Source organism: Choloepus didactylus, chromosome X (genome assembly GCF_015220235.1).
Source record: "Choloepus didactylus isolate mChoDid1 chromosome X, mChoDid1.pri, whole genome shotgun sequence".
Lineage (NCBI taxonomy): Eukaryota > Metazoa > Chordata > Mammalia > Pilosa > Megalonychidae > Choloepus > Choloepus didactylus.
This window is the reverse complement of record NC_051334.1, coordinates 17308889-17322967: the sequence shown is the minus strand read 5'-3', so window position 1 is coordinate 17322967 and position 14079 is coordinate 17308889. Positions and strand designations below refer to the sequence as shown.

Sequence of the window (14079 nt, the reverse complement as noted above, 5' to 3'; positions counted from 1 at the left end):
AACAAACTGAAGAGACACTCAAGAAAAAGATACCATTTTCAATAGCAACTAAAAAAATCAAGTACCTAGGAATCAACTTAACCAAAGATGTAAATGACCTATACAAAGAAAACTACATAACTCTACTAAAAGAAATAGAAGGGGACCTTAAAAGATGGAAAAATATTCCATGTTCATGGATAGGAAGGCTAAATGTCATTAAGATGTCAATTCTACCCAAACTCATCTACAGATTCAATGCAATCCCAATCAAAATTCCAACAACCTACTTTGCAGACTTGGAAAAGCTAGTTATCAAATTTATTTGGAAAGGGAAGATGCCTCGAATTGCTAAAGACACTCTAAAAAAGAAAAACGAAGTGGGAGGACTTACACTCCCTGACTTTGAAGCTTATTATAAAGCCACAGTTGCCAAGACAGCATGGTACTGGCACAAAGATAGACATATAGATCAATGGAATCGAATTGAGAATTCAGAGATAGACCCTCAGATCTATGGCCGACTGATCTTTGATAAGGCCCCCAAAGTCACCGAACTGAGCCATAATGGTCTTTTCAACAAATGGGGCTGGGAGAGTTGGATATCCATATCCAAAAGAATGAAAGAGGACCCCTACCTCACCCCCTACACAAAAATTAACTCAAAATGGACCAAAGATCTCAATATAAAAGAAAGTACCATAAAACTCCTAGAAGATAATGTAGGAAAACATCTTCAAGACCTTGTATTAGGAGGCCACTTCCTAGACTTTACACCCAAAGCACAAGCAACAAAAGAGAAAATAGATAAATGGGAACTCCTCAAGCTTAGAAGTTTCTGCACCTCAAAGGAATTTCTCAAAAAGGTAAAGAGGCAGCCAACTCAATGGGAAAAAATTTTTGGAAACCATGTATCTGACAAAAGACTGATATCTTGCATATACAAAGAAATCCTACAACTCAATGACAATAGTACAGACAGCCCAATTATAAAATGGGCAAAAGATATGAAAAGACAGTTCTCTGAAGAGGAAATACAAATGACCAAGAAACACATGAAAAAATGTTCAGCTTCACTAGCTATTAGAGAGATGCAAATTAAGACCACAATGAGATACCATCTAACACCGGTTAGAATGGCTGCCATTAAACAAACAGGAAACTACAAATGCTGGAGGGGATGTGGAGAAATTGGAACTCTTATTCATTGTTGGTGGGACTGTATAATGGTTCAGCCACTCTGGAAGTCAGTCTGGCAGTTCCTTAGAAAGCTAGATATAGAGCTACCATTCGATCCAGCGATTGCACTCCTCGGTATATACCCGGAAGATCGGAAAGCAGTGACACGAACAGATATCTGCACGCCAATGTTCATAGCAGCATTATTCACAATTGCCAAGAGATGGAAACAACCCAAATGTCCTTCAACAGATGAGTGGATAAATAAAATGTGGTATATACACACGATGGAATACTACGCGGCAGTAAGAAGGAACGATCTGGTGAAACATATGACAACATGGATGAACCTTGAAGACATAATGCTGAGCGAAATAAGCCAGGCACAAAAAGAGAAATATTATATGCTACCACTAATGTGAACTTTGAAAAATGTAAAACAAATGGTTTATAATGTAGAATGTAGGGGAACTAGCAGTAGAGAGCAATTAAGGAAGGGGGAACAATAATCCAGGAAGAACAGATAAGCTATTTAACGTTCTGGAGATGCCCAGAAATGACTATGGTCTGTTAATTTCTGATGGTTGTAGTAGGAACAAGTTCACTGAAATGTTGCTATATTATGTAACTTTCTTGGGGTAAAGTAGGAACATGTTGGAAGTTAAGCAGTTATCTTAGGTTAGTTGTCTTTTTCTTACTCCCTTGCTATGGTCTCTTTGAAATGCTCTTTTATTGTATGTTTGTTTTCTTTTTAACTTTTTTTTTCATACAGGTGATTTGAAAAAAGAAGGGAAAGTTAAAAAAAAAAAAAAAAAAAGAAAAAAGACAAACAAGGGGAAAAAAAAAAAAAAAAAAAGATGTAGTGCCCCCTTGAGGAGCCTGTGGAGAATGCAGGGGTATTCGCCTACCCCACCTCCATGGTTGCTAACATGACCACAGACATAGGGGACTGGTGGTTTGATGGGTTGAGCCCTCTACCATAAGTTTTACCCTTAGGAAGACGGTTGCTGCAAAGGAGAGGCTAGGCCTCCCTGTATTTGTGCCTAAGAGTCTCCTCCTGAATGCCTCTTTGTTGCTCAGATGTGGCCCTCTCTCTCTGGCTAAGCCAACTTGAAAGGTGAAATCACTGCCCTCCCCCCTACGTGGGATCAGACACCCAGGGAAGTGAATCTCCCTGGCAACGTGGAATATGACTCCCAGGGAGGAATGTAGACCTGGCACCGTGGGACGGAGAACATCTTCTTGACCAAAAGGGGGATGTGAAAGGAAATGAAATAAGCTTCAGTGGCAGAGAGATTCCAAAAGGAGCCAAGAGGTCACTCTGGTGGGCACTCTTATGCACACTTTAGACAACCCTTTTTAGGTTCTAAAGAATTGGGGTAGCTGGTGGTGGATACCTGAAACTATCAAACTACAACCCAGAACCCATGAATCTCGAAGACAGTTGTATAAAAATGTAGCTTATGAGGGGTGACAATGGGATTGGGAAAGCCATAAGGACCAAACACCACTTTGTCTAGTTTATGGATGGATGTGTAGAAAAGTAGGGGAGGGAAACAGACAGACAAAGGTACCCAGTGTTCTTTTTTACTTCAATTGCTCTTTTTCACTCTAATTATTATTCTTGTTATTTTTGTGTGGTGTGCTAATGAAGGTGTCAGGGATTGATTTAGGTGATGAATGTACAACTATGTAATGGTACTGTAAACAATCGAAAGTACAATTTGTTTTGTATGACTGCGTGGTATGTGAATATATCTCAATAAAATGATGATTTAAAAAAAAAAAAAAAACAAACAAACAAACAAAAAAAAAAAAAAAAAAAAAAAAATAAAGGTAATGCTTATGCTTTACAAAGGATCACAATTCATAAGCAAGCTATCATTATTTCATTGGAAAAGAGATGGTTTTACCTGAGAATTTGACTATAAAAAAATTAACAGATCCTTTCTTCAAAACATCTCCAACTAATCGTATTTATTGGTGCCTACTTCCTGCAAAACAATCTGTACTCAAACTTTATAATAGTTCACCCTTAATTAAGTTATCAGATAATATATATGCTCCATCTATGCTGAAAGAGAGAGAGGTAATCTGCCTCTACATTGCAAACCTTGCTTATTAATTGGTTCAATTTCCTTCTCCTTGGTGGTGGTGGTGGTGGGGTCATATAATGAAACAGTGTGATTTCAGAGGCTTAAAGCCCCAAAATTTCTGCCAAAAACATTCAGTCATAGGCCGGTTCAACATTTGAAACCAATTTATGCCATGTATATATCTCCATGTTAGAGTTTGGAAAATTGGTTTCCTCTGTTGTGACTGATAGATGTGTAGTCAGGTTGCACTAATTGTTGTTCCCCTACACAGGCACGTTCTCCTTTCCCATCACACCAGGTCTCGCCTGCCCAAAGCCACAGCTCCACTTCTGTGTCAATTGCTTTCTGAGACATTTTTGTGTCTTTTTTCCAGGCATCTAGTGGCAATTATTATTTCATCCCGTACATCCTGACACCGTGTGCTGATTATTTCTGCTGCGAGAGTGATGCCCAGAGGCGAGCCTCGGAGTACATGCACCCCAACTGGGACACCATCTTGGGCCCGCTGTGTGTGCCCCTGGTGGACAGGTTCATTAGCCTCCTCAAGGACATCCATGTGACTTCATGGTAACTCCCAGGAGCCTTGCCACAATTTCCCACTAACTTCCATGGAGGTGGTATACCCTCAAATAACCAGAATGCTCTGAGAATGGGGAACCTGGGCTAGTATTTATTTTTAATTGTGGTAACATATATATAACATACGATTTGCCATTTTCACCATTCTCACATATATGATACTGTGATATTAATTACCACCATGACCATCCATTACCAAAACTTTTTCATTACCCCAATCAGAAACCCATTAAGCAATGAACCAATCAATTTTTTTAAAAAAATTCTCTTGTAACATATATAACACAATTTACCCCTTTTTAACCATTTTTAAGTGTACAATTCAGTGGTATTAATTATCGTCGCAGTGTTGTGTAACTTTCACCATTATCTATTTCCAGAATGTTTTCATTGTCCCAAACAGAAATTCTGTACCTCTTAAGCAATAACTCCCCCTTCCCCCTCCCCCTAGCCACTGATAACCTCTAATCAACTTTCTGTCTCTGTAGACATTTCATACAAGTGGAATCATAGAACATTTGTCCTTTTGTATCTGGCTCATTGGACCAGTCGTTTTTATGTCATACTGGAATCCATGTTAACCCGCCACCACCACCTCAGTTAAGTTGGGCCACTGACGTGTAGCCCAGCAGAATGGAAGTGGAGTTAGCAGTCAGGATGGGCCTGTTGTGGCCCTGACCCCTTGTGTGACCTTGGTAAATCCCTTTTCTCTAGCTCTTTTCTCATCTAGCATATAAGAAAGTTAAGTATGTGACTTTTTTTCTAATGGTCTCTTTCAACTCAAAGATTCTATATTGCAAGCCAGTTTCTGAACAAGATTTACCCATCTCCTTAGTTGCTGAGGTTCTTAAACTGCCTCAACAATGTCATTCTGACCATATGTACTCGTGTTATAAAAGCCTGGATACATTGAGTCAAGCTGAAGTTATCTTGACCTCAGGATGTTCTGTGATGTGTTCTTTTTAGATTTATGTTGCAGGCAGGGTGGAATAGTGATTCAGAGGTGGACAGGTTTGAGTTTGAATCCTGGGTTGGGCAGTTTCTGCCTGTGTAGCCTTGTAAAAGTCAGGTCACCATTTTGAGCCTCAGCACTCGAGGCACTGGACCTTAAATCTTTCTTATTCTGAAGTCAAAGGCAGAAAAATTCTTGTACTCTACCAAAGGATCCAGTTATTTTGCTTGAAGCCAATTTAAAGGATTTGCTCCTGCATGTTATGTCACAAGAAGGATTTGTCCTTCTAAGATAAATGAAAATAAGCATTGGCAGAAGTGACCTATAATGAAATTTAAAGTATTGCACACTGTACTTTGGCTTAAATGGTAGCACCCTGAACTTTGTGGTGTTAACATTGCAATATTTGTGTGAATTACACACTTGTGAATAGTCTGTTTTCTTTTCCTATCCCATAACCCGTTCTCTGGACCTGGTTTCTTTTACCAACTTTAAATGGCAAAAGAAGACTGGAAACCCAGGCATGTGTCATCACAGGCTGACAAAGAAAGCAAATGGGAGACATTCTGTAGCACATTCCTAGAAAACCTCATCGATCCTACCTTGCTAACTATTGTCTTATTGCAGAACTCAAACTTTAGTGAAGTTTAGAGAGAAGGCTCTCCCAACACCATATTTTCAGGTCTGTCAAGGAGGTAGTTTAGTTTGAATCGGCCAGATAAGTCATGTCTTTGCAAGAAATGGACTCAAGTTTGTTTCTTATTTGGTGTACCTATTGGTAGGAAAACACCTCTTCTGGCTTGGGTTAATTTTGAAAGGTCTTGAAAGACCTGTTGGTTTATTCCCACCCCACAAATTGGCAGATGCCTGACAATGATTAGTGAGAGGGTAAATGGTGCTTAGGGTTTAAAACATCTATAACAGGGATAGAAGGTGGGCTTCTAGCTCAATGCCAACTCTGAGAGATTGACAAAGACTCTGGAGGCCTGTGCTAAAAGGGATTTTGAAGCCATTTCCAAGTTCACATTGATTAGCAACATCTTCCCTGGTTACCAGGGGTGGTGTGGAATGGCCACATGTTTATTACATGTCTGATGTCCCTGAACCATACTTGTTTTGGTGTTTTATTTACTTAAAAATTACTGTTCTTATTAGTGATTCATAGTTAACTAAAACTATTTTTTTCAGAATTACCTGTGAAAACAAGGCTGAGCTAAACTATAACTCTTTGCTCGTCATGCTAAACTAATAACGTTTAATAGCTTTGATGCCTTTATAGTCCATCAAATGGACCATAGCTGTCACTCAACTTAATGACTGATCAGATTAATGGCAGAACTTTAAACACTGGCAGAATCAGCTCATTTGCTCATCACTGCATTAGACAAATATTGAAATTAAAAGTTAAAGCAATGCACTGATATTTTTTATATCAGAACCCTTGCTCTGGGGTATCACCTCATTCTTTAAATATTAATTAAGGCCTTATGAGCATAGGACCAGTTTATGTGTTGTATGCAAATTTATACAGCATAGTTTTATGATCATTAATAGGAAGTAACATTTCCTCTTGTTCATTCTCACCTTTTGTTTCTCTTTCACTGAAAATTGTCATTTAATTTAATTTACTCTCTCTAATTACTATCATTTAATTTAGTGAACTCTTTTAGTTTGAACAGCTTAACTTTGCCCCCTGCAGTTAGATCATTTCAGATACTTAATGGGTTGCTAGTATTACTGCTTGGCAATGCACAATTTCCATTTAAAAATGACTTGGAAAGTAGACAATATATTTAATCAATCTGCGGTCATTGCAAGCCTTTGTGTACCAAACATCAAATTAGGTCATTTATAAAGGTTTTAAACCACTGTCTTAGTTTCCTAGGGTTGCTGCAACAAATTACCACAAAGCTGGTGGCTTAAAACAACAGAAATGTGTTGTCTCGCAGTCCTGGAAGCTGGACATCTGAAATGAAGGTGCTGACTGGGCCGTGCTTTCCCTGAAGTCTTCAGGGATGGGTCATTGCCTCTTCTCGTTTGGGGTGTTTGTTGTCAATCCTTGGCAGTCCTTGGCTTGTAGATGCATCATTCCAATCTCTGCCTCCATCTACACGTGGCCTTCATCTCCCTGTGTCTTTTCTCCCCTTCTTAGAAGGACACCAGGATGTTGGGTTAGGGCCCACCCTGATCCAGTGTGTATGACCTCATCTTAACCCGCATATCTGCAGAGACCGTATTTCCAAATAAGATCCTACTCACAGTTACCGGGGGTAGGACTTCAGAGTATCTCTTTGGGGGACACAATTAAACCCGTAACAACCACATACCAGAGAGTAGTGCTGGCTCTTGGAGAGCATATGGGTGAAACATTCCAATATGGTTTTAAACGGCTTTAAATGTTTGTAAACATCCCCATTATCACCTGGATTCCCACATGAAGGAAGTTTACATTTTGCGTTACAAAAACATTCTGATGGTCCAAAATGACAGCGTGAGTGACGGGGTAAATGATAAGGTTGTCCACACATTTACAGGGGCCTCCATGTGTCCCTTTTCGGATTGCTCAAGGACACGATACCAGTTTCTGGCTCTCAATCACCTGAGAGCAGCTTTGTGATTACTGGTAGGGGACCCCTCATAGAGAAGTTAGTTTTAAAGACATTCTCATTTTACTGTTTCATGGCATTTGGAGCTCTGTTTGACTTGGTGACATTCTGCCATTGGGAAAAAGAAATGTTCAAGTAAGGGACCTTTTTGCCCTCTGTGTGTTTAGAAAAAAAAATAGGGAGTGGGTTGGGTAGCAAGTCCCACGTATTGCCCAATTTGGAAATATCTTCAAGGTTGTACTGAATGGATTTTTATTTATTTACTATCTACTGTTAATTTCTGCAAAATATGAGTAACGAGCAGTACGCATCTCCCATTTGCTAGTGCAGGGATGAGGCCCCGGTGTGTTGGCCTACATCACATCAGCGAGAACCCTGTTTGTTTGACCTACAAAAGAGAGCAGGGTCCTGGGTTACGTGTAAAAGTGACAGGAGGTTTCCGTGTTTCCCTCTCCAGTGTTTATTACAAAGAAACCCTGTTAAATGACATTCGGAAGGCCAGAGAGAAATACTAAGGCAATGATCTGGCAAAGGAGCTGGCTCGGATCAAACTCCGCTTGGATAATACCGAGGTTCTGACCTCAGACATCGTCATTAATTTGCTGCTGTCCTACCGTGATATCCAGGTATGAAATACACTTGGTGAGGCTAAAATAGCCTGAGTTCCTCCTCAGTGGGAGGATCTCCAACTATGAAGTACTCTTATACTATGCCTATGGGAAGATAGCTGTGTTGTGGACTAACAGGTATGTGAGTTAGTTCATAAAATATTGGAGGGGGTTATATCACAGCTGACAGGCATTCAGAAGGCCACTCCAATGAGATCGTATATACAGGCCCACGTGGTATAAGAAACTCAGAATTTAACAATTTATAGGCGCTTTGTAGTAGGCATTATTCTGAGCCCTTTGCAAATACTAATTCATTTAATCCTCTTAAACCTATGGAACATGGACTCTGATTATCCCCATTTTACAAACTAGGAAAATGAGGCACAGGAAAGCTAAGTGACTTGTCCGAAGTCACACAGCAGTTGGTGAAGTTGGAATTCAAACCGAGGCAGACTGAGGCAGTTGCCTTTGCTCTTAACCTCTCTGCTATGCTTCTTCCTGTCGGCCTTTGTCACTTCCTTTTTTGTTTACCACCACCCACCAGTGACAGAGAGAGTGGGAGGTAGCAGAGGCAAGTAGAGGGCCCAGGGAATGTGGATTTATAGTCCAAGACAGAGGCTTCTGGAGAGTTCTTGAGACAGGGCTTATGGGATGGGGGTACCATGAAGGAAACTGAGCTTTTCTTTCCTCAAGTTTAATGCCATTGAGCCATTCCCAAGGGTGTCCTGCCTGCCTTCCCTCTGGAGGAACGTGGGTACCACCTGCAGGACTCCACAGAGCCTGTGGGAGGTTGCTGGCCATGAGCCTTTGGGCATCCATTTGTGACCTGGCTCTTTTCCAAATTTGGGGGGAATGCGGTAAACCAAGAGCAGCGTCAACCCCTAAGGGACCCGTGCCCCTAGTGACAAAGAGATGCAGCTAACTGATTTTAATAGCAGGTACTATTGGGGATCACGACAGTGATGAAATCGTGACCCACACAACAAGAGAACAGGAGTGACCTTTCTGGAAGTCTTTCTTCCCTTGAGCTGCTGGCTCCCTTCTCTTCTTGCCTTCACGCATCTCTTCTTGTCATAACCTTCCATTGCAGTGACTCTCAGGCTCAAAAGTGAGCCATGAGGTTCCCAGAATACATTGACTTCTCTTTCCTGGGGCAACAGCATCAGGTGCAGAGCCAGCAGACAGGCCTGGGCTTTCAGTGGGGAGTGCCAGCCCACCGAGTGTGGCTATCGGTCCCGATGATTCTGAGCCTGGCCGGAAGGGTAGCGGGTAGTGCTGCTAAGAGAGTACCCAGTGGAGATCAATGTGGTAGCAGTTTTTCCCTGGGAAACTGCACAGTTTAGAGCAGTGATTCTCAAGCGGGAGTGATTTTGTTTCTCTGTAGACATTTGACAGTGTCTGGAGATATTCTGGGTTGTCACAACTAGGGGTGCACATGATAACTCCCACAACAGAGAATTTTCCAGTCCAAATGTCAGTAGCACCAAGGTCGAGAATCCCAATCGGTTTAGATGAATTCAGTTATTTTCAACAAAATAGGAAGGAGTAGGATGTTTCCCCTTGATATAGACAGTGACTGTAAACTTTTTCTGGGCATTTATGTGCAGCTCATTTTGCAGTGCTTTTCCCCTGGATTCTGGGCTCATTGCTTTCTTTTGTTACCTATGGATTTAATCTTTTCCCCTTGATCCCTGTGTGACCTTCTCTGTCCTCCTTGCTCCCTTCCATCTTGTTTTCTTAGCTTATTTTTGTTTTATTAAAGAGCTACATAATTCCCCCTGGAAGGGAAGGCCTGTCTTTAAATGCTGAGGCTGTCTCATGTTTATTACTGTGCAGGAAAATCTGACAAGAGCTGTGCTTCCTCCTTTTCTCTCATCTTGGGACCTCTTGCCAACAGGACTATGATGCAATGGTGAAGCTGGTAGAAACGCTGGAAATGATGCCTACTTGTGATTTTGCCGATCAGCATAACATTAAATTCCACTATGCATTTGCACTAAATAGGTAAGATTGATAAGGCGTGGGTAGGGTTTTGGAACATGCCATCTGGTGAAATCCTGCTTCCTCCTTTTGTTCAACATGAATTGTGTACATGCCAGGTTGTGTGCCAAGTGCCAAGGATAAGAAAATGTCTTCCTTGGGAACTTTGTCTTTGGAACAGATATTCTAGCTGTGAGGTCAGCCATGTAAAGAAATCCTTATAGCACAGGGTGATAAATGTCATAACGAAGGTTTGTCCAAAGTGTTACGGAAGCATTAGCAAAGGGCAAGATTGATTCTGCTTGGGTGTTTTAGAGAAGCTTCTCTAAGGACTTTTGAGCTGAAGTTTGAAGAATTAATAAGAATTGCCCCATTGACAAGAAAAGAGTGTGGGATGGAGGGGAGGGAGGATTAAAAAGACCGTTATATGTGTCAACATAGAGTTCTTCATGTGCAGGGTATGTTCAGGAAGCAAGAAGCAAGATGCAGGTGAAGCAAAGGCAGGTGATGCGAGTAAACATGGAGAAAGGGACCATGTCTGGAAAGGACTGCGAATACATGAATAAGGAGTTAATATTGCCTCTTAGTCTTGGTGGGGTGGTGAGGGACTAGTTTAAGCAGCAGAATTAACACTGTTATATGATAGAAGAAGAGGGTGCTATCTTTAAGTACTAGTATAATCTGAATGTAGGTGTGTGAATTGCTGTTGGGCAGTGGTTCTGTCTAGGACAGGGTTCTCAGTTTTTCCAATGAACCAGAGATTTTCTGTAGAATCACAATATTAATTTCATTTATACATGTGGTCCAATCCTGGATTTCACTTTTTTGTTTGTTTTACATTTAACTTGACTAGCTGACAGTATAGTCACAGTGGGATTTGAGAACCTTTGAGGAAGTTTGTGGCATTTCCTTGTGTCTGTATAGGGGGAAACGTGATGGACAAATGATGAATTTTCCTGCATTACAGTTAATCTTCAACTCTTAGGAAGTGGAGCAAATCAGGGCCCTAAATTAGTTACTAACCACGACAGGAATGAATGATGCTTGAGCCTCAGTTGGCAAGGGCTCTGTGTTACAGGGAAAGCTGGTTTGAACCAGCCTGCTTTTCTTGCCATCTTCCTCTTCATTGCATTCAGAAGTCCTTTCAAACTGCTTCAAGTTTGCATTGAGCGGTTAAATCTGCTTGGCTCTCAGTAGCATGGGGTCCTTTGTGAGCAATGTCTGTTAACTGTTGCTTACATAGACAGGTCTTTATTAGATAAGCTAATGTGGTCGAAATACTCTGACTAGGGATCCAGGCTGAAGGACAGTTCAGAAGAAGAATATCGGAATCAAAATCCTAGGTTAAAAACCAAACGAGACCTGCCTGTTGCAAAATAGAAGGCGCGTACTTATATTCTATTCTGTTTCATTGGGTCAAGACCACCAGCAACTCCAGCAAAATTTAACAAGTTGAATTACTCGGCTAGTGCAGGGGAAACTGGATGCTGGAAACATTTATTAGAATGTCTGATGTGTCATTTCTAAAGGAGAGCCATGGGAAGAGGAAGATGCGCTGGGCCCTAGAAATGTGTGTGGAGGATATTAGTGAATGTTATTGAACCCAGCCCATGCCAGAGGGGCTGGAAGGAGGCAGCTTGCTCCGGGACCTGGAGAGCCTCATTCCTGGGCAACTCAGCCAGCACATGGCTCTGTTGGAGGGACACTGGCCCTCGAGAATGGTGTGGACTTGTCATTTCTACAGTAGCCAACAGCATGCTTTTCTTTGTCTCATCTGTTTATGGTCATCATTTGATCACACCGCCTTAATTTATATGCTTCTCAAAAAGAGAAAAATGATGGTATCTTCCCACATTTATACAGCATCATCTCCAGGTACCTAAAAGCCATGTTGCCAAGGAAGAATACACATTTGTTGTTGTTTTCCCAGTGGTGAATAGAATCACAAAATCGGCGAACTTATAAAGAGTCTGTTTACATATTGCTCGTCTGAGAGACTAAATGCCCATGTTCATAGCTTGCTTCCAGCTGGAAGTTACATTTAAAGGCTGTTTGAAAGGTTACATTTTTTAAATTAAATTCCGTTTTATTGAGATATGTTCACATACCATACAATCATCCATGGTATACAATCAACTGTTCACAGCACCATCCTATAGTTGTGCATTCATCACCCCAATGTATTTTTTTTTTAATCATCATTTTATTGAGATATATTCACATACCACGCAGTCATACAAAACAAATTGTACTTTCGATTGTTTACAGTACCATTACATAGTTGTACATTCATCACCTAAATCAATCCCTGACACCTTCATTAGCACACACACAAAAATAACAAGAATAATAATTAGAGTGAAAAAGAGCAATTGAAGTAAAAAAGAACACTGGGTACCTTTGTCTGTTTGTTTCCTTCCCCTACTTTTCTACACATCCATCCATAAACTAGACAAAGTGGAGTTTGGTCCTTATGGCATTCCCAATCCCATTGTCACCCCTCATAAGCTACATTTTTATACAACTGTCTTCGAGATTCATGGGTTCTGGGTTGTAGTTTGATAGTTTCAGGTATCCACCACCAGCTATCCCAATTCTTTAGAACCTAAAAAGGGTTGTCTAAAGTGTGCGTAAGAGTGCCCACCAGAGTGATCTCTCGGCTCGTTTTGGAATCTCTCTGCCACTGAAGCTTATTTCATTTCCTTTCACATCCCCCTTTTGGTCAAGAAGATGTTCTCCATCCCACGATGCCGGGTCTACATTCCTCCCCGGGAGTCATATTCCACGTTGCCAGGGAGATTCACTCCCCTGGGTGTCTGATCCCACGTAGTGGGGAGGGCAGTGATTTCACCTTTCAAGTTGGCTTAGCCAGAGAGAGAGGGCCACATCTGAGCAACAAAGAGGCATTCAGGAGGAGACTCTTAGGCACAAATACAGGGAGGCCTAGCCTCTCCTTTGCAGCAACCGTCTTCCCAAGGGTAAAACTTATGGTAGAGGGCTCAACCCATCAAACCACCAGTCCCCTATGTCTGTGGTCATGTTAGCAACCATGGAGGTGGGGTAGGCGAATACCCCTGCATTCTCCACAGGCTCCTCAAGGGGGCACTACATCTTTTTTTTTTTTTTCCTTGTTTGTCTTTTTTCTTTTTTTTTTTTTTTTAACTTTCCCTTCTTTTTTAAATCAACTGTATGAAAAAAAAGTTAAAAAGAAAACAAACATACAATAAAAGAACATTTCAAAGAGACCATAACAAGGGAGTAAGAAAAGACAACTAACCTAAGATAACTGCTTAACTTCCAACATGTTCCTACTTTACCCCAAGAAAGTTACATAATATAGCAACATTTCAGTGAACTTGTTCCTACTACATCCATCAGAAATTAACAGACCATAGTCATTTCTGGGCATCCCCAGAACGTTAAATAGCTTATCTGTTCTTCTTGGATTATTGTTCCCCCTTCCTTAATTGCTCTCTACTGCTAGTTCCCCTACATTCTACATTATAAACCATTTGTTTTACATTTTTCAAAGTTCACATTAGTGGTAGCATATAATATTTCTCTTTTTGTGCCTGGCTTATTTCGCTCAGCATTATGTCTTCAAGGTTCATCCATGTTGTCATATGTTTCACCAGATCGTTCCTTCTTACTGCCGCGTAGTATTCCATCGTGTGTATATACCACATTTTATTTATCCACTCATCTGTTGAAGGACATTTGGGTTGTTTCCATCTCTTGGCAATTGTGAATAATGCTGCTATGAACATTGGCGTGCAGATATCTGTTCGTGTCACTGCTTTCCGATCTTCCGGGTATATACCGAGAAGTGCAATCGCTGGATCGAATGGTAGCTCTATATCTAGTTTTCTAAGGAACTGCCAGACTGACTTCCAGAGTGGCTGAACCATTATACAGTCCCACCAACAATGAATAAGAGTTCCAATTTCTCCACATCCCCTCCAGCATTTGTAGTTTCCTGTTTGTTTAATGGCAGCCATTCTAACCGGTGTTAGATGGTATCTCATTGTGGTCTTAATTTGCATCTCTCTAATAGCTAGTGAAGCTGAACATTTTTTCATGTGTTTCTTGGTCATTTG

The 14079-nt window shown here is 41.0% G+C and overlaps 1 protein-coding gene across 1 annotated transcript in view; it reads left to right on the top strand.

Moving 5' to 3' along the window:
* Positions 1 to 14079, top strand: part of MAP3K15 (mitogen-activated protein kinase kinase kinase 15) — a 204892-nt gene that overhangs the window by 58563 nt on the left and 132250 nt on the right. The window contains 3 exon segments of the mRNA XM_037820970.1: positions 3628 to 3821; positions 7849 to 8017; positions 9900 to 10006. Coding sequence (XP_037676898.1) covers positions 3628 to 3821; positions 7849 to 8017; positions 9900 to 10006 — 470 coding nt within the window.